Source organism: Cibotium barometz, chromosome 48 (genome assembly GCF_041138505.1).
Source record: "Cibotium barometz isolate CiBa-2024 chromosome 48, ASM4113850v1, whole genome shotgun sequence".
Classification (NCBI taxonomy): domain Eukaryota; kingdom Viridiplantae; phylum Streptophyta; class Polypodiopsida; order Cyatheales; family Cibotiaceae; genus Cibotium; species Cibotium barometz.
In genome coordinates, this window is record NC_141093.1 from 29,192,836 (window position 1) to 29,220,303 (window position 27,468).

A 27,468-nucleotide genomic window follows, 5' to 3' on the forward strand; every position below is an offset into this window, starting at 1 on the left:
TCACCAACACAAATAGGGAAGAGTAGTTGCAGCTCTTACCCTCGTACCGCTTCCTGTGGTTCTCTTGCTTGCAGCTCAGCCCTTAGCACAAACCAAGCTCTGATACCATGAAAAGATGCAGGGGAGAAGAGAGCTTGAGCTCTTGCAAGCACACACACACACTCACAAAACCCTAATAGAGAACACACAAGGTGAGAGGCTGAAAATCTTCTTCTTCTTCACTCAATACTCAACACACCATATACAAGAATAAGAGTACACACAATATGAAAGGTACTCAACCAAATACATACACGGGTTCTCTATAGTGTGAACCCGACTAAATGAGCTGGCGCTATAACTATGCCAGCCTCTAGAATGGCTGTCACACAGCCTGTTATCCCACTGGCCGCATATCACCCAAGATCTCACCAACCATGCCAGTGGTGTAAGTGTGGGGCCTATCCCCCAAGCGGGTCATCAGTGTCCACCGCCTCACTAGACGAGCTCGATATCTCAACAGTAGGCACCGTCTCTGATGTAAGGATCCGCGAACCCTCGGGTGTCTGGATCTGCCCAACTAGATAGCTCTCTCAACTAGAGTCCCACGAGGTGCCCAATGTTGGGCTGTCGGCTGTGTGTCCTCCCGGGTAGTCCCTCTAAAGAAGTCAGTAATCTGTCTCTGTGTGGACTCCCTGCCAGTCGGGCGTCTCCTCCTCATAATGGACTCTCTGAGCCTGCGGATCTCCAGGAGATAAAAACCCAAGCATCGCTGATCACAATAGTCCATGACTCTAGCCAGTGGTCCAAATCCCTCTCTGAAAAGGCAATGGTAGCGCCCTCGAATCTCATAATATGCTGTGCAGCGACATGCCTCTAAATCTGCCTATCTCTATCTCTAACTGATGTGAAGAGGTGCGGATCTGCCCAATGGCGCACCTCAATCCATGAGACAAATGGGTATCCATGTAGCTCTGTCTAAGTATAAAGCCATCCTCAGTGGTGCGGAGAAGATTAGAAAGCCATCTTCGTCCCTAACTCCTGTAAGGGCTCTAGCCATGTCCTCCTAGTGTCCAATTGAATGAGGTCGTGTTTGATGACTCTACTAAGTAATCTCAGAATGTGTCAAGGTGAGAGAGGGTGCCTCTAGAGAGTACTGGAAGGGTGGAAGTCTGTCTAAGCTGAACCCGTGGAGCTCAAACCAAGATGCTATCTGCGCATACCAACATGAAGTGTCTCTCTCCATGGCTAGCTGATGTGAGGACTCTAAAGCAAGTCGTGCATACCGGTGTCGGGGAAGCTCCCAGGTGCTATGAATGAAGGACACTGATCTGGCAAGAGCCTCGACTACGATCGGTGGTGCTCCCATCTCGGCTCAGATAATCTCATGGGGTACCGAGGCCTTAGCCCGAATCATCCTGGAGATCATGGACACAAGTGGTCTCTCCATCGATCTCCATCCATCGTATGTGCGTCCTGATCGACTGTGACGATCTAGGCTAGACCCCCAGATCTGTACTCCATATAGCATAGCCGATGTGACCAGCATGTCAAAAAGCCACAGCTTAGTGCGTGGCTCTCGAAACTGTCGTGTGAGCACAACCTCTCTAGACCTCCTAGTGTTGCATATCCTCTAGTCAATCTGGCCTCTGCTGCCCCCCTCATGGAAAATGTGGGCCCAGTGAACACCACTCCAAGATATGTGTATGAGTCAACATACTCCACTATCTCCTGCCCATATGTGAAAATAGGCGCTGATCTCCAGACCCACTGAGCTGTAGTGTTAAACACCATAACCAAGTGGTCTTACCAAGGTTAACTGAGAGCCCACTGTCCTGTGCATAAGCATGTAAAGTATCCAAGTGCCTCTGCATACCCTCTGGTGAGTCTACTATAAGCACAATATCATCAGCATATAAGAGCAGAGGTATCCAAGTGCCAGCCAACTGGGCTCCTCTGTCCCCTCGGGTCCCAATATAAGCAGAGATCTCATCAATGTATAGTCCAAATAGAGTCGGAGAGAGCGGGCAGCCCTGTTTCACCCCTATAGTGGAGTGTACTGGCTGGGAGAGACCCTCTGATGTCCGCACCTGCCCAACTACTGTCTCATAAAGTGCCATAATACCCCAAATGAGCTCACATGGAACCCCCAAGTCTTGCAGCCTGCACGTCAGTCTAGCTCTAGGCACTGTGTCAAAGGCCTTGCGGAAATCCACAAAGCCACAGTAGATCCTCCTCCCATGTGCTCTGCCCTCCTCAATGATAGCCCTGAGGGTAAAGATATGATCCAAAGTAGAGAATCTCCTCCTGAAACCGGCCTGTCCTTGAGCTCGGACCCCTCGTCTCTCTGCCCATCTGCTCAACTCATGCTCAAGAGTAGAGGCATATAGCTTGGCCAGCAAGTGACCAATCATAATGGTGCAGTAGTTAGTCGGCAGGCTCGGATCTCCAAACTTGAGTACCGGCACAATCGTGGAAGTACTCCAAGTCCCAGGAAACCCCTCACACATGGCTCTATTAAACATGAGAGCTAGCAAGTCTACAATCATATCTCTAGCATGTATGAAATGCTCGGCTACAATGCCCTCATGATCCTGTGCCCTCCCTGTATGCAATCTGTTGATGGTCCTCCTCACCATCTTTGCTGTGAAGAAGGTAGAAGTGGGTGGACAAGGCTCTGGAGGGTTCGGTAGTGGTGGATGCTCTGGTACTGTGTAGAGGGAGGCTGCATACTCGCCCCATGTATCTGGAGAGGTAATGGCCGGAGGCGGGGGGTGCACTCTAAGCAATCTCCAAGCCTCCCCAGAATCCTAACTCAAAAACAACTGATAGATGTCTCTCTCCAGCCGAGCTAAGAATGCTCTCTTCTTCCGCCGAATGAGGGATCGGAAGACGATGCGTGACTGTCTATATGTAGTAACACCTGTGGCCACCTCTCTCTGTAGCCGGGCTCTGAGCTCCCTACAATCATCATCATACCAACTATTCTAGGGCATGCTCCCAGGACGTGGTCGTACTGTGGGCTGCGTGTGTGGGAAGGCCGTCGGTGCAGCTGTATGTAAAGCCTCTATCAGGATCTGTGTGAGCTCTGCTAATGGCCTCTGTGGATCCTCAGGCCGAAAGCACATCTACCTCGAAGATTATCAACCTAACCATTGAGGAGGAACAAAGAAGAAAGACAAGGGAACTTCGTGTTCGGATCACGGGGCTTAAGGACGGTGACAATGTAGAGGAGGAAGCCAAAGATTTATACACACGCATGGGCATTTCGAGGCCTACACACACGGGGGCTTGGAGAGTGGGCAAGAAAGACAAGAATGGAGGAGAGCGCTCTCATTTTACGCTTTCCCACCTTGGAGGCCAAGAAGGATTTCTTGGCCAAGCGCTCCGCCCTTAAGAAAACGGGCATCATTTTAGGAGATGACCTCACCTTGGCACAGCTAGCACATATGAGGGAGTGCATGCCGGAGATTAGGGCAGCCAGAGAAACAGGGAAGCTAGCATTTTACAGAGGAGGCAGAGTGGTGATACTAGAGAGACGCACCACCTGACGGTGCGAGACCTATGGGACCAGCCTGAGACTTGCCCTATGGAACTGCAACGGAGCATTGAGACTGGATGTGGGGGCCTTTGAGGACAGCTGCAGAGATAGGGACATCATCTTCTACTCGGAGACACATCAGGCCCCAGGCAGCACATTACCGAGAGTGGCGGGATACAGATGGGAGACGACTTGTAGACAGGAGGCCCGTTCAAGCATGGTGGTCGCGGATCCGGAGGAGTTGCAGTTCCTTTTAGAGAGGAGCTTCAGCCACTCATCCATGTTATGCGCCGTGATGAGAGCGCGAGGTACATGTGGGTCAGAGTGCGGGCAGATGAGGGTAGACCCCTATACATTGCTATATGTTACTTTCCACCTAGCACATCTCATTATGCAGCGCCCAAGGGGCAATCTCCATATATGATTCTAGTTGAGGACATATGGGAGTTCTCCAGGGAGGGAGATGTTATCATACTTGGGGACTTTAATGCTCGACCGGCTCAGGACACTTCGGAGGAGATATTGAGAGATATAGATGTGGAGGAGATGTGTTTGACCCGGAGATCACAGGATGAGGTGGAGTGTACTGAGTATGGGAGATACCTCTTGGAGATGGGGACTGCACATGGGCTGGCCATTTTAAATGGCCTAGAGAGGTATCCACTTGCCAGTGGCTTTACTTGCTTTCCACACAGACATGGGGCCACCACAGTGGATTATGGTTTAGCAGAGATCTAGAGGTGGTATGGGAGAGTTTCAACAGTGAAGATTGCCAAATTGGAGTCAGATCTGGAGAAGCTTACCATCACTGAGTCAGATAACCTGATTGAGAAGATTGGAGAGTTTTCCCGTATCAAGCTACAACTTGAGCGGTACGAGAGCACCATCAACAATCCCATCCATAAACTTCTTGGTAAGTTTCCTGCTTCCTTTGATTCTTTCAAGGATTAATATTTATTTCCGTGATCCTCTCCCCCCTTTTGAGAAAGTCATGAGGTATCTCCACGACAAGTGCATGCTTCGCAGAAAAGGCAAGTCAGAGTCTGCTTTTGTTGCCTCTAACAAGGGCAAAGGCAAAGGTGGAAAAGGGAACTCCAACAACAACAACAACAACAACAACAACAACAACAAAAACAAAGGCAAAGGCAAGGGTAAACAGGATTCTAAGGAATCCAAGGACAAAAGCAATCAATGTGATTATTGTGGCAGGACAGGTCATAATGAGGCTCGTTGCTTTGCTCATCGTGATGATTCTCGAGCAGCAAAAGCCAAGTATAAAGCCCAGGATGCTTCTAAAGCATCTGACAAGGACAACACCAAAAATAAAGGCAAAGTTTGAGAGGAGGGATCAGCCAAAGTTGCATACATGGCAGTCACAGATTCATCCACTTCTTCAAAGGATTCATTCCTCGTGATCACAGATATAACTTCTCCTGAAGAGGTTAGTGTCACACCTAAAGCGGTGGAATGGGTTGGTGATAGTGGTGCTTCTGCCCACATGACCAATCAAGCTCATATCTTGGAGGACTACCAGACTATCTCTTCTTCAGTTCGTATCAGCGACAACTCTTCGCTTTCTGTCACCGGTGTTGGTAATGTTTCTTTGCATTCCTCTACCACCTTACATGATGTTCTGCATGTAACGAATTTCCAAAAACTTGTTTTCAGTATACAAAGCTGTTGGTGTTGGACTCACACACTCACACACACAAACCTGCACATTAGGGTTAGGTGCAGGATAGAGAAGCTCACACACAGAAAATGAGAGGGAGAGAAAGAAACAAAATGCAAGTCAACCCTTGCATGTGTGCCACAACCTATTATATAAGTACAAAATATTATAGGTAGAGTGTCCTTTCACACTTGATATCCAAGGGGAAAAACCACATGGGAAAAAGTGCCCTTGGTTAAGCCCTGTTCACACATAGCACTACCATAAGTGAGCATATGCCTACAAATCCCCCCTATAGTGGAAGTGTGAACCTGTACAAGGTAGCAGATCACTCTCTGTATGAGAGTAAGCCCAAAGCTTTGCGGAAAGCTTTAAACTTTTCTCGAGGTAAAGCCTTTGTGAATAGATCTGCAACATTATCCTGTGTAGGGCAGTAAGATAAACTGATTTCCCCTGCATGTAGCCTCTCTCTGACATAGTGATAATGAATCTCAATGTGCTTGGTACGTGCATGAAATACTGGATTTCGTGCCACAGCCATAGCACTCTGGCTATCAGCGAGAATGGTGGTGGATGTCTGCTGACACTCACGAAGATCAGCCAATAGTCTCCTCAACCATACACAATCTACTGTAGCTGTGAAGACTGCCCTGTACTCAGCCTCACAAGTAGATGTGGCAACAATGGGTTGCTTTTTACTCAACCAAGATTGCATGAACTGCCAAGAAAAAAACAATTCCCACTGGTGGATTGCCTGGTATCATAATCACCAGCCCAATCTGAATCACTGTATGCATAAAGCTGCAAGCTACCTCCCCTAGGATAGAACAAACCAAGATCCAGGAAACCTGAAGATAACGAAAAATGCGTTTGACTGCTTGCCAATGCTTTGTGCCTGGGCTGTGCATGAGTTTGCTCAACAAAGACACCCCAAAAGATATGTTTGGCCTCGTGTTACACAAGTAAATGAGACATCCCACTGCCTGGCTGTAAATGCCGGCCTCAAAAGGCTCTCCAATATCATGCATAGTAAGCCGTACACCTGGTTCTACTGGAGTAGAAATGGGCTTACATTCATCCATGTGAAACCTTTTTAGCAAACTTTTTATGTACTTAGTTTGTTGCATAACAATGCCATCATCTGTATGCATAAACTGTACATATGCTTGTCTTTGGATGCTTGGCTTATGCTCGTGCCTCAACATCGCACGAAGCTTGATGATAAGGCAGTGAAATGCATTTTTGTGGGCTACAATACAGAGAGCAAGGGGCATCTCTACCATCCTACCTCACAACAGATTAAGGTTAGCATAAATGTGGTTTTGTGGAGAATCACAGCCCTTGCTTGAGTGCAAAGAACAACCACACTGGGTTGCAGGAAACGTTTCCTGGTAGGAAACGGCAAGACCCGGGAAACGTTTGGAAACGCCAAACTCAATTACTAGGAAACGTCGGGGGTAGGCTCAAGTTTAAGGTAAAAAAATAGAAGTACAAATATATCTTTTTACAAAAAAATTAAAGTACATGTACAAATTCAATTATTGACCGGTAAGCACCATTAAAAGATGAAAAACAAAGCAGAACAATGGAAGACCATCATGGCTGAATTTCATTAATCAATCATTCTACAAGATAGAAATTGTTTACATGGGAAGTACACCTTCATCTTCAAACTGATCCTCAAAACACTCATATATAGAATCCTCCTCTAATACATCCCATGCCTGGCATGGACCTGAAGAATAAGAGGGCTCTTTCCGTGATATGAGCCTAAGATTACTGTGCACAAAGACCAAGTCATCTGCCTTCGTATGACCCAGCCGGTTCCGCTTCATGGAATGTATGAAGCCATAGGTGGACCAATTTCTCTCACATGCTGAAGCACTAGATACTTGAGATAAGACACGAATAGCCAATCTCTGTAACATAGGAGTACCTGTACCATAGTTCTCCCACCATGCAATAGGAGAAAGCTTTTGCATGTCTGCTAAAGCTGAAGACTCTGCAAAATCCCCTTGTAGTCCAATGTACTGTGACAATTGTGCTTTGTACTCTGTCTTCTCATCTTCATCTTTGCCCACCCTATCCAACGTCTTTCTCCACCCTTTCATCACATCCTTGTCCTTGTATGGTCGCTTCGTAAACCACATTGGGTTGAGGACATAAGCTGTTGCATGAAGAGGAGAATGAAGCATTTCCCAACGCTCTTGTGCAAGTACCCGAATCTCCTCGTACTCGTTGTTGCCATCTATGTATTCTTTCAATATCTCCTTGATTTTCTCTAGCATCTGATCAATGCCCTCATAAACCGTACCCATGACCGGTTCATCTCTATCCACCATACGAAGCATTGCCATGACCGGCCACAAGACCTTGACATACTTCTCTATGTCCTCCCAAAAAGGAGTAGACAAGAGTTGCATCTCTATGTGCAAAGCATACTCGTTGTTTCTCTTCCATGCATCCCACTCCTCGCTTGTGACTAGCTGCTTCAAGGGACTCTTCACCTTCACCAATCTCTGCAACATCATGAAGTTTGAAGCAAATCGAGTATCACCTGGCCTAATGAGCTTGAGCTTGGAGTGTTTGCTGAACATGGCCCTTGTTGCATCATGATTTGAAATGAACTGCTGGACTTCTTTGCCTTGGGTGATAGCTCGATCCATCCACTCGATTAGGACCAAGTCCTTCAGTAGAAGATTCAAGCAATGAGTTGCACATGGTGTCCAAAAAATATGGGGATATGCTTGCTCCACCAAGTGACCTGCAAGCTTGCAATTGGCAGCACTATCTGTAATTACTTGCACCACATTGTCCACACCAACCTCCCTAATGATGTCCAAAAGAGCTTCTGCAATAAACTCCCCTGTTTTTTGGCTCCCGGATGTATCGATGGATCTCTTGAATACCACACCTCGAGCACTGGAGACAATAAAATTAATCAAGGGCCTCTTTGCGGTGTCTGTCCATCCATCAGACACAATGGAGCACCCAAAGTGTGGCCATGAAGCCTCTACCCCCGAGAGACGACTGCAAACCCTGTCTTTTTCCTTGTCCAAGAGTGTGGTGCGAAGCTTCTCATAGTTTGGGGCTTTGTAACCCTTACCAAAAGACGCTATTGCACCCACCATGTCATGAAAATAAGGAGACCGTGCATAATAAAACGGCATACCACATGCATAAAAGCATCGAGCAACGGCCTCATCTACTTCCTCTCGAGATGCATTCTTGAACATACCTTCCACGGACGGTTGCATTGTATGCTTCTTGTTGACTAGATTGTTGCCAGTCTTTTGCTTCTTGATAGCGCTCTCATGGTCTTCTCGAGTCATGTTTGCTCGATTTTCAGTCGACACCTTGCAGCACACTTGGATGCCTTGGTTCTTGATGCCGAGTAAATGGGCCCGTACTCGCGGATAGGAGCCTGCAAAATTTGTTTTGCAAAAAGAACATTCCCATTTCTTGCTGCCCCCCTTTCCAAATGCTGCATTCTCAGTCACATACTTCCACAATGGCTCGGGAGCATGAGGTGCTTTAGGCTTGAAGGGCGTGATAAGGGGGACCACAGAAGAAGAAGAAGAGAACATGGTTGAAATTGGAAGTTAGCAAAAAAGAGGGGCTCTTCTCCTTCTAAGCCTGCGAGTTTGCTCCAATTGAAGCTGTTTCGAGCAAAGCCACTCAGGGACAGAAACTAAATTGATGCATTTGCATTTTAAGGCTCTATGGCGAATAGCATCTGCGAGAGTAAGGTGGTATTCAGGATCAAGGGGACATTTGCAAGGCTCGAAAATGGTCCTTCTTGGCGCACAGTTAAAGCAAATGCAAGGAGGTTGGGGTGCACAGTTTAAGCAAAGGCAAGGGGGCTCCTCCTGTGCTTGCATGGAAAGGGGTGGGAAGGGGGTAAAGAGAGAGAGAGAGAGGGGGGAACGAGAGAGAGCTGTGTGCGCGTAAGTGTCTCACAGAGAGCGCAGGCTCAGTATTTTAATTTTATTAAAACGGGGCTTTTTTAAGAAAATCCACAAACGGGCTTTTTAAAAAAACGGGCCCTCGTTTTCAAGGTTCACGATAAACCTGCGGAATGTGAAGCGTGGAATGCTCTGGCTCAGTCGTTCTCTTTGTGGGCTTGTGGGTTCATTAACTCCACGCAGAGTGTGTGCAGGGCGCGGCGCTTTGAAGGCGACTCGTTTTTTATTAATATTGGGCCCGGTTCGTTTTTTTTTTAATTCGCAGCTGCTCTTTTCGCTTTTTGGCCTGCCACGTGTTTTTTAAAAGAGAGTACTAAAATCAAGCGTTTCCCAGCCGTTTCCAGCTATAGGAAACGCGTAGCTGCTTGGGAAACGTGGAAACGACGTTTCCTGTCCTTCGTCCCACGTTTCCTGCAACACAGCAACCACATATAGGCTCACAGGATATCTTTGATACTCTTCTTCCTTTGTACGGTACACATTTACTGAGGTATTGGGCATTTGGACACAGCTTGTCAAATCCCCACGGATCTCCTCGTAGAGCGCTCCTGAAACAAGACTCGGAACCTGCAAAACAAAGCCAAACAACGTGAAGGGGATGCAGGCCTGACTCACCACCCAACCATGACAACCATAGGCAAAACCCACAAGTCTTGGCTGTCCCCACTGAGCCACAGCTGAAGTAACTAACAAGATGCACCGACCAATCTCTACCCCGTGACATCCCATACCGCCACTGAGCTACCCTCGTGGGTCTCGAGACTGCTACCGGCCTCGACTGTATGAGCAAGGTGCACATCTGCACTAGATCTAGGCTCCTGACCATAGAGCTCTCGCAAAGACTCACGAGACTCTATGAACAACTAACTAACCTTGCTACCCTTTTATAGGATCTTGGCCGGTAATCGGGCATCCACACTTGGGCGCCCGCTCGTCCATACTTGGGTGCCCGCCCGTCAATCTATCCCTAGCCCAGCTTGCCAATCAGTCTGCCTAGCTCCAAGCTTCCCCAAGCCTCGAAGCTAGTCTTGTGTGCATGTTTTGCACACGGTAGATACACTCTGTGCACATGACATACTCCCCTTTCTCTAAGAGCTCACTCTTGAGCTCAGTAAAAACCCAAGGTAGTTCCTCTGAAGGGTAGTCAATGTCTCCCATGTAGCGTCCTCAACACGATCCTTCCACTTGATCTTGTATTCCGTGAGTAGCGTATTCCGTAATCGTCTTTCACGAAATCCAAGAATCTTTTCCGATTTGACATCTATGATTTCTTGAGGAGTAACTAATTGGTTTGTTCCACCCAATACTTCCTTAAGTCTACTGACATGAAATACGGGATGAACTTTCACATGAGAAGGTAAGTCAATTCATATGCAACTGACCCAATCCGACGTGTAATCCGAAATGGTCCGCAGTATCTAGGGGATAATTTCGGAGATCAACCCGTCAATAAAGTCTCAGAATCTTTTGGAACTCGCAAATACACCATCGTTCCTTCAGAGAACTCTCTAGATGAACGATGTCTATTAGAATAAAATCTATCTATCTTGAGAACTTCTAATAGATTCCTTTGCAACTTGTAACATTTCTTGCATATCTTGCAAAAAAATACACGCTGCATCATGTTGAAGTCCTAAAAATCCCACGGTAACAGCTGATCTAGGTTGAATCCGTACATAAGCATAAAAGGACTAAAACCTGTACTCGTATGCTTAGTACTGTTATATGCAAATTCTAACATAGGATGATAATCTTCCCATGAACCTTATCTTTTGGAGACATATGCACGAAGCATGTCCTCCAAAGTTTGATTCACCCTTTCAATTTGACCGTCAGATTGAGGATGATATGAGGAACTCAGATTCAAAGTTGTTTCCAACTTCTCAAAAACAAACCTCCAAAAATCACTTGTAAACTTAGAGTTCCTATCACTGACTGTGTCCTGCGGTAAACCATATAGTCTAAACAATTGCTCGATAAACTGCCTTGCTAATTGCATAGTTGTAACAGTCTTCCGAGTAGGTAAAAATCTAGCCATTTTTGTCAAGCGGTCCACCATAACCCAAATAGAATCGTGGCCTTGATATATTCTTGGCAATCCGGTAATAAAATCCATGGAAATACTTTTCCATTTATTACCTGGGATTTGCAAAGGATACAACATCCCAACCTGTCTAAAGCGTTCAGCTTTATTGACTTGACAAACCTGACACTTGAGGACATAACCTTCTACATACCCTTTCATCTTTGGCCAATAGAAAGTGTATTTTACTAAAGCTAATGTCCTATGTACCCCAGGGTGTCCAACAGAAGGAGCGTCGTGACACTCCTTAAGAATCTTGGACCTAATGTCCGAGACATGTGGTACACAAATTTTGTCATTACGAAACAGCAAACCATTCCGAATCATCCACTGGCCTCCCGCAACCCGAATGGTAGACTGCTCAGTCACTGCGTCTTGGTCAATCAATGAGCTCCCGTCCTGGATCCTCTACCAATATAGACCAAAATAACTATCAGTCTTGCAAAGTCCTCTCAATGACTGAAATAAGTCAGTGAAAATCTCGATGAACAACAAAGTATTCACCTCTATGATCCGACTAAGCACATTTGCTACACTATTCATGGACTCCTTTCGATAGCGTATTTCAAAATCAAAATCTTGCATTAACTCTGCCCATCTAGCTTTTCGTCCTCTCAAATCATCCGCATCACACACATACTTGATTGACTAATGATCAGTCAATACCACAAACTTGGAGCCATAAAAATAATGCCTCCAAACCTTGAGAGCGTAAATGACAGCATAAAGCTCCTTCTCAAGGGTTGGCCAACGAGATTGAGTGTCGTCCAGCTTTCGACTCTCGAAAGCAACAGGTCTACCATCTTGGAATAGAGCAGCCCTGATCGCATAGTCACTCGTGTCAGTCTCAAGAACATAAGGCTGACTAGGATCGGGCAGTGCTAATGTAGGGAATTCCTTGACTTTATCTTTCAAAACTCTGAAGGCCATATCCAAATCGTTATTCCAAGAGACAGACTGCTTCGACTTACGTCCACGACCTTTCAACAAGTCGGTCATCGGTAGTGTGAGCTGAGAGTACTCCCACACAAATTTCCAAAGAAAAACAACAAAACCGAGAAAAGAACGAAGTTGTCTCACTGTCTGCGATATAGACCAGGCCAAAACCCTCTGAACTCGGTCATAGTCAATGCTCAACCCGTCTCTTGTGATCTTGTGTTCCAAGTAAATGATTTCCGTCATTAAAAAACTCACATTTACTTAATTTAGCCTACAGTCGATTCTTTAAAATAGTCAAGATAATCGTGAGGTGTCTAACATGATCCTCAAGATTACGACTATATACTAAAATATCATCTAAGAACACAACCACGAACTTCCCCAAATGTTTACGAAAAAGATCGTTCATCATTGCTAGAAAATGACTGGAGCATTGGTAAACCCAAAAGGTAATACGAGAAACTCGGAATGGCCATACCTAGTTTGAAAGGCGGTTTTTTCGACGTGCCTTTCATAAATACATATCTGGTGATAGCCAATACGTAAATCTCTTTGTGAAATACTTTGCTCCAACTAAACAGTCAATTATCGCTCCAACTAAACGATCAATTAGGTCATTTGATCTAGGGAGAGAATAGCGGTTCTTGATTGTCACTTTGTTCAATCTCTTGTAATCTACACACATTCGCCAGGTGTTGTCCTTCTTTCTCGTAAGTAACACAGACCCAAGGTGATTTACTTGGACGGATCTAGCCCATCCTCAAATAATCTGCGAGTTGTTTGACCAACTCATCTTCCTCAGCCTGGCTCATCCTGTAAGGCGGAATGCTAATAGGTTGAGCACCAGGGGCTAGATCAATATGATGATCCACTGCCCTTTCGGGTGGTAAGCCCGCTGACAGCTCCTTAGGAAATACATCTTGAAACGAATCAAGTAACTTCTTTAATTCTTTGCTTTCAAATACACTTAATTCATTGACAACTATAGTAGGTATGAAAAATGAAGAAAGTGGAATCAAGACACGGTGGAAAGCAATATACAAAGAAGAATCCATTATATTTCCAAAATCAACGGTATTTACAAGAGGTCCCTGAGAGAGATGTATACCATCACCTAAGATACAATACTGGATGTTCCTATGTTCAAAAGAAAAGTATGACTAGACCAATCTACCTGGACTTGAAGGGTCTTAAACCACTCAATCCCTAATAGCAAGTCTACATGCTCTAGGTGCAACATAACACCTTCATAGTCCTGAATCCGGGTTGGTAGCTTCTCCACCTTACGATCCCACACTTGCCGACGTAAAAGTAGGCGTACCTCGTAGGTATGATCACTAGGCATTGTTTCCAGATCCAATTTCTGCACAAGTGTGTAATCAACAAGGTTGTGTGAGCTTCCGGGGTTCATAAGAATGTAGATTCTATAGCCATTCACTTCTCCATAAACTCGGAGAAGATCGTGCAAGCCAAAAACTTTAGAGTTGAACAGACAATCAGAACATGAACTCGGGCGAGAAAGCAGAGTGACTGAAGTACCTGTCAAAGACAACTAGTTGGCTGCCTTCGTCTTGGGTCCTGCGTTAGTCTTATCACCCTTCTTCTTCGGGCACTCGTTACACATATATCCTTTTTCTTCACAGATGAAGCAACGTCCCTCCTCCTTGAGCTTCAAAGCCTTGAGAAGACGGTTTTTCTTTGCTGGAGTCGAAGTAGAATTCTTCGAAAGTTGGTCCAAAGACTTTCCTTCTGTCATGCTAGCCATCGACGCAGTGAATTTTCTTTTGTGCTTGTTCCCCTGCTCGATTACGGATTTGGTTTTGAAAGAGACCATCATATCGTCATAAATACGAGCAGACTGAATGGCCTCGTCCAAAGTTTTACATTCGTTATTGTTGACTTGTAAACAGTACGAGTCGGGTAAACCTGTTACAAAGAAACCCAAAAGAGTAGCAGAATCCATCTTTGTAGCTTTCATCTGCAAGTCTCTAAATTTCTGGAGGTAGACCTCATAAGTGAGGTTCTACGAGATCATGGTCAAACTGGCAAACTAAGCAACTATATCGTAGTCATCCTCCTTCTTAAGGAATTCTTTCTTGAAGACTTCTTCTAACTGTGCCCACGTTGTTGGTTTAGGTTCGAGTTCTTTCCACTAAAGCAAAGCTTTGCCCGAGAGGAAACCTGCTGCTAACTGAATCTTTTTGTCATCGCCATATGGATGAAACTAGAAGTGGACCTGCCACTTATGTAGCCATGTGTCCACAATCTCCTTGGTACGCTACTTTTGCTCGCCCCCAAACTGTTCCGGAGTAATGTCGGGGCCTAAAGCAGATGCCAAGGTATCCATGCCCGTAAGAGTAGACAGGGTAGTGATCAATAACGAGATGAAATTCTGTAAAGCCTGCATCTGCGTGGCGACTTGTGCCTAACGCTCGGAGAAAGAAGCTTCGAAAGTAACTTTAATCTCCTAAAAATCAGATTTAGTTACAAAATCTTCAAAAAGATCACCATCAGCGGCCTCGGTAGCTGGTAGGTCTTCACGTTCGAGAACGGGTTCCATCTCCGATTCTTGGGTCGACATCTTGAAGAGGGAAAGTGAGAAAATCTTGGCTGGAAGCAAGGAATAGTGCTAGAGAGCTCAAGGAGATGTGTGGCTAGAATCCCACTCTAGGGGTATTTTATAAGCCCCCCTAAAAGCGCTGTGATTTTTGTATGGCTTTTGTGTGTTTTTTTTTATATAAAATATGCTAGATGGCTTTTATAAAAGCCACATAGAAGGCTTGTAAAAGCCACACTAAAAAAACACATAGGCCACACACAAAAGTCACATATAACCTATGAAAAGCCACACGTTTTGTTTTTATAAAAAAAACACGCTCTTCGATTTATTTATTTTTAACCCCACGCTACAGGTTTTTTTTTTAACAAAAAGCAACGTGCCCTTTTATTAAAAAAAAATGATGGCTAAAAGCAACGTGGCGCTAAAAAAAACTGGGCTTCAAAAAATGGCACAATCGGCTACCACAAAACCTAGCGACTACAGGAAACCTTTGTCGTCACCCACAAACAGCAACGGCGTCACCAAGGTGCGATGCTTCTGCACGCATGCTGCCCGACGGGTTCGACTGAACTTGCTGCTTGCTTCTACGCACAACCGACATCTCCCGCTCTCTCTTTCTCTCGCTGTTCACACTGCCGAGCGACTGGTTCACACAGCCGACAGGCGCTTGCTTTTCTCTATCACTTGTTGATTCACAGTAGTCTTTTGCTTCTCTCCTTGCCAATAACTGTCTTCATATGGAGTTCAAATCGACTCTTTGCAAGACCAAAACCCAACCTAGGTTCCAACGATGCAAACATAATACTATATGCTGAATTCTGAAAAAACAGCAGTATACACGAAAAAACAGCAGTCATCTCGAACTCATACCTCTTCCTTTGACCTCATTCTTCTCTACCTACTACCGACTTGCACGCTCTTTGAGGCATGCCCTGATACCATTGTCAAATCCCCACGGATCTCCTCGTAGAGCGCTCCTAAAACAAGACTCAAAACCTCCAAAACAAAGCCAAACAACGTAAAGGGGGTGCAGGCCTGACTCACCACCCAACCATGACAACCGTGGGCAAAACCCACGAGTCTTGGCTATCCCCCCGAGCCACAAGCTGAACTAACTAGCAAGACGCACCGACCAATCTCTACCCCATGACGTCCCATACCGCCACGGAGCTACCCTCGCAAGTCTCGAGACTACTGCCGGCCTCGGCTGCATGAAGCAGGTGCACATCTGCACTAGATCCAGGCTCCTAACCATAGAGCTCTTGCAAAGACTCGCGAGACTCTATGAACAATTGACTAACCTTGGCCACCCTTTTATAGGCTCTTGGCCGGTCATCAGGCGCCCGCTCGTCCATACTTGGGTGCCTACCCGTCAGTCTCTCCCTAGCCCAGCTCGCCAATCAGCCTGCCTAGCTCCAAGCTTCCCCAAGCCTCGAAGCTAGTCTTGTGTGCGTGTTACACGCGGTAGATACACTCTGTGCACATGCCACAGCCTATGGCCGATGGCTGGAAATCAGCCCATACATGCCAAAAATCAGCCCATAACAGCTGAAAATCAGCAGTCAAACCTGCATGATATTGAGCCATTGGTCATGCAGATGTTGATGATGCAGTGGCAAAGGAAAGGAGAGCCATGCACAAAGCTAAAGCAATACCTTGTTGGCCTTTGCAAACCTTACGGGAAAGCCATGTTGAGGCTCCTTTGCCAGGGAGAACGCGTGCTAGTTCTGGCCATGCATTCTCATGAGCACCTTGTGCAACGGAAGAGGAGCATGTTTCCTTTGAGGAAGCGCAAGAAAATGATCATTGGATGTATGCTATGCAGGACAAGTGTGACTCCATATTCAAAAATGATACATGGTATAGTTGATTTGCCTTATGGCAAAAAGCCATTGGTACGAAGTGGGTTTACAAGTTGAAGCAAAAAGCAAATGGTAGAGTTGGCCGCTACAAGGCAAGGCTTGTTGCCAAAGGTTATGCTCAACAAAAGGGCATCGATTATGATGAGACTTTCGGTCCATCATTGCATTGGCAGCACATCATGGATAGAATGTACATCAATCGGACATTAAAGCTGCTTTCTTGAATGGTGACTTACACGAGGAGGTATATATATCTCAACCTCGTGGTTTTGCACAAAAGGGGCAAGAAAGCAAAGTATGCAAGTTGAAGAAAACCTTATATGGCCTTAAGCAGGCTCCTACAGCTTGGTATGAAAAGATTCATGCATACTTGGTTGCGCATGGTTTCTACAACAGCCCTACTGAAAGTACCCTCTACGTCAAGAGTACTTAGGATAGTTTCTTGGTTACCATCTTGTACGTTGATGACATGTTGCTCACGGGCCTTGATGAGGAACAAATTTCAGTTTTCACAACTGAATTACATTCATCATTTAAGATGTCAAATCTGGGTCAATGTCATGACCCTGTGTTTTTCTCTGGACAAGCTGCAGATGTGCACGGGGACATGGTGGACAGTGTGAATGGCATCAGGTGGGAGTGAAGATGGAAGCCCATGTGTGGATAACCCCATGTGTGAAAGGGGCCAAAAAGATTTTAGCTTAAAAAGGTTTAAAAACCTTCGTAATCTTTTTAAAAGCCCTTCATAAAAGAAAACGTGGTCCATAAGCTATTTTGGGGCCACGTGTGAGCTTTTTGGGAAAAAGGAGGGGCTACCAGGAAAAGGAGGCGCCTAACTCTTGTGGAGGGCTGTGCTTTTACGCGGAGGAAGGCTGGTCGCCTAAAGATGTATGTTGGCTGCGCATGGAAGGGACTGTACGATTGCTGCAGGTAGTGTACGGCTGCTGTCTGCAGGTGCAATCCACGTGGCAGGTCAGGCTGCTGCAGGTGCAGATTCAGGCGCAGTCAAGTACAGGTGCAGGTACAGTCCACGTGGCAGCTGTACGGACAGGCGCCTACTGAATCTCTCTTTCTTCTTTGCTTTTTGGAAGGACTGCAGGCAGGCTATGCTACAGAAGCTTCAGGCGCATGCTTTTTGGAGACTAAAGGGCTGGCTGCTGTGCTGTGCTACAGAACAGAGACACAGGCCTCCTTTTTCTCTTTCTCTCTCTCCCTCTACTGAAGAGTAGACAAGGGTTGGTTTCTCTTGATACAAAGGTGGTTAGAGGCTGTTTTTCCATGAACATAGACATCATGTCGATGGCGTTCAACTGATGGAACTTTCAGCTTCTCTTAGCTTTGGATTCGGGACTGTTTTGGGACAGTTTACGGGCTGTTTTTGTGTGGCTGCAAATTCAGCTAGGTGTGCTTGGGTTTTTGGCTACAGGCACAGGTCTTTTGGTTATGTTTCTTGGCATGGGAGTGATGCAAGCTCGCATGGCTGCGTGCTCATGGAGCAGATTGTTTTCTTCCTGCTAGAAAGGAACAGGGGGACCTACAGTATGGGAATCTCTATGTTGCCAGATGTTTCATGAGGGAACAGGTAACTAGATGTATGGGAAACAGGACAGAAGTTTCAAAGGGAAACAGGCCTAAGGGTTTCATGTGGAAATAGGTCGTAGGTTTTCTCGAAGAAACATGTTTTTGGGTTTCTCCAGGAGATAGGTCACATGCAGGCAGAAGGTACAGAAGTGGACACATGTTTGGTACAGCCTTGCTACTGATAGGACAGGGGACAGGGAATCCATGACAGAGATGGATAGTACCCTTGGAAGGTAGAGAGGGTTTGTACAGGTGTGTCGACTGTATGGTATGCTGTGCTGTGATGCGAGTTCTCTTTTGAGAGACAGTTTGGGAGTCTGTGTTGTGATGCAGAAGCACTGGATGTGTCAGGGTGTGATGCTGTTCATAGTGTGAGAGGCTATGGATGGTTGTGGCAGCCTTGATCATGGGAGAAAGCTTCTGTATGCAGACTCAATGTGAGAGAGTCTTTTGATATGAACAATGGCGGGACTTGTTTGTGGATGCCGTGTGGATTAGAAGCCAGATGCAAGTTCTTTGCAGGCTTCAGGGGTTCTACTGTGACGGCTGAGTTCCCAGCCTTATATTGTAATCAAAGCTCTTATAATCAATTAAAGAAATACCGCAAGGGGCGCCACTGCGATTTGGGGCCAATCGGTGTCCGTGTACTTTTTGCAGGAGCACTCTAGCTCCCCCTGTTTGTTTTCCTTTTCTAGGTCCTCAATGGTGTTGAAGTGTTTTATGTGCAAATGTTTGTTCCACCGCCCTTTGGTTTATCAGAGGCCGGTTTACAAGGTTCCGTTGCCGGGACACATCGTCGACTTTCTCAAGGAGGCGAGTCCGTGGTTGCTTTGGTCGGGACACATCGTCGACTTTCTCAAGGAGGCGAGTCCGTGGTTGCTTTGGTCGGGACACATCGTCGACTTTCTCAAGGAGGCGAGCCCGTGGTTGTCACATCAAAAGCTTCAACATGAGGAAAGTGAAAAGGAAGTGCAGGACATAGTACAAGATTTTGTGTCTTTGCCTATATGAGGTGAAGAGCAAGAGCTGAAGATGAAGTTCAGGAGAAAAGACACCAAGGACAAGAAGTAGTCGGCCAGGAACAAGAAGCAGTTGAAGTGTTATGGTGCAAAACATTGTCAGTTTGTCACCGGTCGTATCTTCATAGAGGCTTCATGGGTTCGGTAGACAGTTTCTTTCTATGTTTAGCAGTGGTGATCTACTATGCTTCATCGAGGACTTGTGCTTATCACTTGGGTGGAGTGCAAGCAGGTTTTGGGTGCCTGAGGATGTATCAGATGAGGCTCAGATGGAAGTGGAGGAACTTGACGAGGTTCTTATTCCTGAGCAGATACTGGCACATTAGGTACAGGGTAAAGTTTCCCGTCGCTATCCTGTGAAGTTCAAGAGCTGTTCACTGATGGATACGAAGTGAATGGAGGAGGTTCACTGATGGATGCGCAGTGGATGGAGGAGGGTGACTTAGCAGATTCACCTGAGGAGTTGCAGCTTTATCTTGATGCCTATGAGTTGGAGTCGACTCTTGTTACGGCTCATTCAGGTTCAGCAGAGCATAGGTCTGGAGCATTGCCTGATGCTCAAGAGGGGGGTAGCACCTCCGCTCCCTTGTTGTTACAGACAGGCTCATTTGTTATCTAGGAGTCGCTTGGTGACATCTTTGTATTCACCCGAAGGTACTGAGGCTGACAGTACATCTGCTTATGGGACTTCTATGATATTGTGTTCTAGACACATGAGATGATGGTTGAGTATGGTTCACAGTCGCGCGCACCTGGAACTCTAACTGCAACTATGGATAACTCTATGGAGGACATAAGTCTTGCGAGCAGTCCTAGAGTTGGTTTGGTTCATGGAAATATGGATCGAACTCTATTTGTGCATGTATGCATACACTTTTTGAGGTAGAGGTATTTTTGTATTCTGGTGCCATTGGATCCTGGTACCATTGAGAATACATTGGGAAATACTCTGCATTGTGTCATGTGCTGCATGTATGTTGGTATGATACATCAAGTGCTTTATTATGTTCATGGATGCACCATTGGGTGTAACTCCTGCGGGATGGCCATGAGACATATGTGGGAAAGTACTTACTGGATGTAGTGTTTGGATGCATTGAGTGCTTGCATATGCTCATGTTTTACCTTCAGTCGTGGGTCTTGCGGGATGCCCATGGGCGTAAGGCTTGCGAGCAGCCCTTAGACTGTTACTTTGGAGTAGGTAGAGCATTTTGAGGAGCATATTGTTTGCTAATGCATATGTGTGTCATGCATATGTGTGCCATATGTAGAATGATGCATGGTTTTGTTTTTGGCTAACACCGTTAACGTGTTTCCATTTGGTTTTAGACTTTTGCTGTAGGTTATGAAGGAACAAGCAAGAGGATAGTGTGGCTTATTGTGCAGGATGATTATTTTATCACCTAGATGCATTGGAAGGCCATTGTTTTTGTCATATGGGGAGTCTTTGCTCATGAGATGCTTTACTGTGCCATTGAGTGCAATCGAGGACGCTTGCCATTTTTCAAGAGGGGGGTATGTCATGACCCTGTGTTTTTCTCTGGACAAGCTGCAGATGTGCACGGGGACATGGTGGACAGTGTGAATGGCATCAGGTGGGAGTGAAGATGGAAGCCCATGTGTGGATAACCCCATGTGTGAAAGGGGCCAAAAAGATTTTAGCTTAAAAAGGTTTAAAAACCTTTGTAATCTTTTTAAAAGCCCTTCATAAAAGAAAACGTGGTCCATAAGCTATTTTGGGGCCACGTGTGAGCTTTTTGGGAAAAAGGAGGGGCTGCCAGGAAAAGGAGGCGCCTAACTCTTGTGGAGGGCTGTGCTTTTACGCGGAGGAAGGCTGGTCGCCTAAAGATGTATGTTGGCTGCGCATGGAAGGGACTGTACGATTGCTGCAGGTAGTGTACGGCTGCTGTCTGCAGGTGCAGTCCACGTGGCAGGTCAGGCTGCTGCAGGTGCAGATTCAGGCGCAGTCAAGTACAGGTGCAGGTACAGTCCACGTGGCAGCTGTACGGACAGCTGTACGGGCAGGACAGAACAGGCGCCTACTGAATCTCTCTTTCTTCTTTGCTTTTTGGAAGGACTGCAGGCAGGCTATGCTACAGAAGCTTCAAGCGCATGCTTTTTGGAGACTAAAGGGCTGGCTGCTGTGCTGTGCTACAGAACAGAGACACAGGCCTCCTTTTTCTCTTTCTCTCTCTCCCTCTACTGAAGAGTAGACAAGGGTTGGTTTCTCTTGATACAAAGGTGGTCAGAGGCTGTTTTTCCATGAACATAGACATCATGTCGATGGCGTTCAACTGATGGAACTTTCAGCTTCTCTTAGCTTTGGATTCGGGACTGTTTTGGGACAGTTTACGGGCTGTTTTTGTGTGGCTGCAAATTCAGCTAGGTGTGCTTGGGTTTTTGGCTACAGGCACAGGTCTTTTGGTTATGTTTCTTGGCATGGGAGTGATGCAAGCTCGCATGGCTGCGTGCTCATGGAGCAGATTGTTTTCTTCCTGCTAGAAAGGAACAGGGGGACCTACAGTATGGGAATCTCTATGTTGCCAGATGTTTCACGAGGGAACAGGTAACTAGATGTATGGGAAACAGGACAGAAGTTTCAAAGGGAAACAGGCCTAAGGGTTTCATGTGGAAATAGGTCGTAGGTTTTCTCGAAGAAACATGTTTTTGGGTTTCTCCAGGAGATAGGTCACATGCAGGCAGAAGGTACAGAAGTGGACACATGTTTGGTACAGCCTTGCTACTGATAGGACAGGGGACAGGGAATCCATGACAGAGATGGATAGTACCCTTGGAAGGTAGAGAGGGTTTGTACAGGTGTGTCGACTGTATGGTATGCTGTGCTGTGATGCGAGTTCTCTTTTGAGAGACAGTTTGGGAGTCTGTGTTGTGATGCAGAAGCACTGGATGTGTCAGGGTGTGATGCTGTTCATAGTGTGAGAGGCTATGGATGGTTGTGGCAGCCTTGATCATGGGAGAAAGCTTCTGTATGCAGACTCAATGTGAGAGAGTCTTTTGATATGAACAATGGCGGGACTTGTTTGTGGATGCCGTGTGGATTAGAAGCCAGATGCAAGTTCTTTGCAGGCTTCAGGGGTTCTACTGTGACGGCTGAGTTCCCAGCCTTATATTGTAATCAAAGCTCTTATAATCAATTAAAGAAATACCGCAAGGGGCGCCACTGCGATTTGGGGCCAATCGGTGTCCGTGTACTTTTTGCAGGAGCACTCTAGCTCCCCCTATTTGTTTTCCTTTTCTAGGTCCTCAATGGTGTTGAAGTGTTTTATGTGCAAATGTTTGTTCCACCGCCCTTTGGTTTATCAGAGGCCGGTTTACAATCAATGTCATTTTTGGGCATTCATCTTTTACAACAAGATGATGGCATACTCATGACTCATAATACAGTCAAAGTACATATAGAGACTACTCAAAAGGTTTGATCTTGGAAATTGTAAGCATGTGTCTACATCAGTTGAGATAGGTGCCAGGCTTAGCATTCAAGATTCTGGAGAGCCTTTTGATCAGACATTATATCAACAGGTTGTTGGTTGCTTGACTTATTTATGCAACACGAGGCCAAGACATTCAGTTTTGGTCTCTCAGTTGAGCAAGTTTATGCATAGCCCAAGCTCCAGGCATTGGCAAGCTATCAAGAAAATTTTCCGCTACTTATAGGGCACTCAGCACCTTACATTGTTCTATCTCACCGGGGGGAGGGGGGGTGATTCACAACTCATGCCTTTATAGATTCGGATTGGGTTGGATGCTACGACACTAGGGTGTCCACTAGTGGCTTTTGCTTCTGTCTTAGTGATTCATGTATATCATGGCTCACCAAGATGCAGCCAACAATGGCCACTTCGAGCTGTGAAGCTGAGTACAAGGCAGCTTTTCTAGCTACAGTCGAGTGTATTTGGTTCAAACGCCTTCTTATGACTAATTTGGGTGTTGGATAGTCATCCTCCACAACCATTTTCACTGACAATCAAAGCACATTGGCAGTTGTGAGGAACCCAGTGTTTCATACTCGCACTAAAGCACATTGAGATGCATTATCATTATGTCATGGAAAGACTCTCTGTAGGGGAGATCAACTTGGTATATGTGCCTACACATGATAACCTAGCAAATTTGTCCACAAAGACACTTCCTTGTGAAAAGTTTGAAGCTTTTCGCAAAGCTTTGAGCTTGTTGCCTTTTGGGGATTGATCTGCCATCTCCCTATACATGTTCACATCATCACTCCAAGGGGTTTTGTAGACATCTATGTCATGGCAATGAGGGGTGAACTCCAGTAGGACCAGCCGAGATAATTTTTACCCTCATAAGAGGGGGTTTTCCCCCATGCACCCTACATGTGAACCCACCCTTATTTCATTATAGGGTTCATCTTATATTGTGCTTTTGGCACTTATCATGTAATCTACAACATTGCTTTGTGTGCCTCTCCTTGTACTGTCACAATTGTACTTCTTTGTGTTTGAGCTTGGCTGCAGCATCTCTCCAACAGATATGTCGCCGACTAGTCCCCCATGCCCCTATAAATAGAGCGCTTTGACATTTGTTGAAGCATCTCATTCCATGAGCTCTTCCATTAAGAGTATGAGTACAAAGGCGGTTTGGAGGGCTGGAAATAACTTATAAGATATGTAGCTATACTGCAAGTATGTATGCTACTAATCGCAACACGAAACACTACAAGTAGCTCTCTGAGGACCTGCAAAAGTATTAAAAGGACTAGGGATAGAGATTACTTTTTGTAATTTTTGCAAGCTCGATTAACATATTTCAAAGCCAGTATACCGATGAGTAGCTTGAAGACTCCCGCACGCTTTGGAATTAGGAGACCCTCAAGATTAGTGTAGTAGAAGGGTAAAGGCGTCTATTAAGTGTTATACCATTACGAAGAGCTATTTATGAGTCCACGGCCATTTATACGTTAACGAAGGCTATATAAGTGGGATTGGCCTATTGAGTGGACCATTGTATTGTGTTCTAATATATTGTATCCTACCGGTGTGGTCGACCGTTGAACAACAGGAGGCATGTGCCTCTGGGACAAGGTCCACGCAAGCCTTAGCCCTTGGGCTCGGGGGTGGTCTATGGATTTTGACCTACCGTTGGAAGGTGAGCTAGCCTATACTCCTTTGATTTGGTACAAATCTTGTTGTCTTTCGTTGCGTTTAGGAGATCTTGGGGAATCTTACACGTCAGACAATCCCCAAGGTTTCCACACATGTCCAAGCCATGCGCCAAAGAGTCACACCAACTAATATTATAAAAAGGGGCTTTTTGCTGACCAGCCCTACACTAATAGACAAACTGACTACCAGATTTGTACCTATAAATAGCATAGAAAGGGTTAGTTCTCAACATTAAAGCAAGCCCAAGCCAAGATCAAGTAATTGGTAGCCCAACACAGTAGGTTTCAGCCCTGTACAGCTTTGGTGCAACCAAGGACAGACAGTAATACGTAGCAATAGCTTGAGTCCACATCAAGTCCTAACCTAAGCAATCAATGTTACTAATAGTTCATTCAATAAATCTTCCATATTTGTGTATAATCAGTTTGTCTGTTAATTAGCATTATTTGCAACACATAACGAGCATGCTTCGGCCTGGCATGTTACATGATCAGAATCTTCATTATGCATAAGAACTTCAAAAAAATATTGGGTAACATGGGGACAAGTCTCATCCTTTTCAATGAGCATAGCAACTTGGGCATGCCTTTTTCAGGACTTATAGATATTCACATTATTGGCATCCCATTTTTCCTTGCATTTGTAGGATGACTTTAGCCTCACAATATTTTGAAGCCTGTCTATCCAGATCCTAGTCACATAGAACAACTTGTAGTTAGTCAAGACCATATGGCCCTCCAGCCCACACTTTGGCTTTTAAAATTTAGGTCATGACCTATCAAAAAGCCTTCTTGAGTCCGTTTTGAGGGATTAACATCGGATCTCTTCAGACTTGCCCAAAATGGCCACCTGTCCCATGAGCCATCCTCAAAAGCTAATTGTGGAACACCACTTATGGTTGGGTATTACGGTGATAACCAGCAAATGGTATGTATACGGGTTTGCATGGTTGTGGCTAACACACTCGGTAGATTCTGAAAATTTTATCAAAAATTGAATAGTTATTTTAGGATAGCTGTGAGGATTGCATGGTGGCCACCACTAGAATGAATTTCATAAGACTACTAGGAAGTATCCAATATTTTCCTTCACCTCATGACATTAAATGTAAAGACCCTAAGGGTGGACCCATAAAGGGAACATGCATCAATACCCACCATTCCAATGGGGCAACTACCGCCCAGCAAGGAGCAATCCCAACCATTGCTTTTTTCCATCCTCATGTCAAATGGGCTCTGCCACCATGTCTCTCTCTCTCTCTCATACCACAGAGCCACCTTCTCAATCTGCAGAGCCTTCTACAAGCTACCCCCATGCTTGATATCCTTGATGGCCCCCTCCTTCTACCTGGGGGTTAGCTCCATAGGCTATATGATGATGATGATCCCATTTTGTATCGTATGGCTCGGATTTGACATTCCCAGCTCATAGCTCTAGTCTTTGTTTTCTTTTCTACCATGATGAGATTACATGGACACTATTGCATCGCTTTAGGTCGCATAGACCCATTGGGTCTTGTGAAGACGTTTACTATAACTTTCTTTGTTTCCTTCTCTCTCTCTCAGTTTTTCCGGTTCAATATCTCATGGAGCTAGCTATTGGATTCCTGTTTGGTCACATAGACACTTTGGGTATTTTTCAGGACGTTAAAACACTCTCTCTCTCTCTCTCTCTCTCTCTCTCTCTCTCTCTGTGTGTGCACGCGCGCGTGTGTACCATTACTAATCAAACGAGCCATTGATTGCATAATGCTCAATACAAATAAGGCTGATATGAAAAAATGAATTGCTGTGTCAGAGTTCAAGAGCTCTTACAATCGATTTAAGTCAGCATGGCCAGTTCCAACGTATTTTGCTTGAAGATGCTCAAGCTGAGAGTTGATGTTGAACCTATCGCTGGCCTAAGCCGAACGAACAAAATGCGAAAAGTAGGTCAACAGGTGATATGGGTCAAATATATTTCATTGCAAGCAGAAATGGGTCTTTACCTGCATATTGATTTACGAGATGAAGAGAAGGTGCGACGGTAAGACTGCTTTGTAAGCCTAGCCAATTTATAGCCCCTTTAGCCCGCCCGAATCGCTTTTGCCCGGACGGACTGGTTTCGTGTGAACCTGCCCAGAATTGAAGTAGAGGCGGACACCACATCTGTCCGCGCGGCCGGACATCCCACAGCCGTTCTTTTTTGGGGTGAGCTGGTATTGAAATATATGCCACCGGTAGATTCGAACCCACAGCCCAAAAGGTGTGGGAAGGGAAAAAAAAACATTTATTTTAATTGAATGCCATTCAAATATCTATTCTATTAAGCACAAGTTGTTCCCCCTACCACATGTCACTCTCTCGAGCGTCTCCCCCTCTCCTCCTCCTCTAGCCACGTGGTAGTAGTGTACAAAGAGGCAAACTGTGCATGGGTTGGGATAGTACCACAATAGTACACGGGTGCATAACTAGTATATATTAAGGGGAGATTTACCAACCTATGCCTCCGAGCCACATGGTGCTTTGGGAGCTAGGTTTTGTATTGAAAGCCTTTATACATTTGAGCATGGGAGTTGGTTTTTTGCATTGGTGATATGAAAGGCCACGACAAACTGTTCTTGTTTCACTTGCATGGTTATTGCCTGTGCCTTGTTCCTCTCATTGTTGTAATGTGTACCTAACACCTTTCATATGGCTCTTCCCTACATCAATCTAGCAATACACCTTTGTTCAAAGAAGGGTAGAATCAATGCCCGAGGGATTTTTTTGGCAAGCACTTTTCTAAAATGGTGTGATCGACTTTTTAAAGTCTCTCCATCATCCATACACACATACATACATGCATTTCTTATTAAAGTCTTTCCGAGGTACATACATGCAGTTTTAAAAGTCACTCCAATATACATACACATACATACGTACATGCATGCATGCATGCTTGTATACATACTCTCCCTCCCTCTCTCTCTCTCTCTCACACACATGCACACACATGCAAGCATGCATACTCTCCCTCCCTCCCTCGCTCTCTCTCTCTCTCTCTCTCTCTCTCTCTCTCACACACACACACACACACACATCCTTTCTCTCTCATACGAGTTGAAAAGAAAAAAAGAGAGAGAGAAAGGATGTGTGTGTGTGT

General features: G+C 45.5%; 2 protein-coding genes across 2 annotated transcripts in view; both read right to left on the reverse strand.

The window, feature by feature from the left end:
* The window catches only part of LOC147611042 (uncharacterized protein At4g14342), a 44,173-nt gene extending 17,678 nt beyond the window's left edge, over positions 1–26,495 (reverse strand). The window contains exons 1-2 of the mRNA XM_086785686.1: positions 26,333–26,495; positions 26,160–26,245 (exon numbers count right to left, since the gene is read on the reverse strand). Coding sequence (XP_086641812.1) covers positions 26,160–26,245; positions 26,333–26,338 — 92 coding nt within the window. The 5' untranslated portion in view covers positions 26,339–26,495. The remainder of the gene's footprint in view (positions 1–26,159; positions 26,246–26,332) is intronic.
* On the reverse strand, positions 6,695–9,574 carry LOC147611043 (uncharacterized). The gene has a single exon (XM_086785684.1). It carries the CDS (start codon positions 8,777–8,779, stop codon positions 6,836–6,838), a length of 1,944 nt encoding a protein of 647 aa, XP_086641810.1. The 5' UTR covers positions 8,780–9,574; the 3' UTR covers positions 6,695–6,835.
* Positions 26,496–27,468: the final 973 nt, after the last annotated feature.

Coding starts and splice junctions, on each gene's coding strand:
- LOC147611043 (XM_086785684.1), bottom strand. CDS start 8,779: ATGTTCTCTTCTTCTTCTTCTGTGGTCCCCCTTATCACGCCCTTCAAG.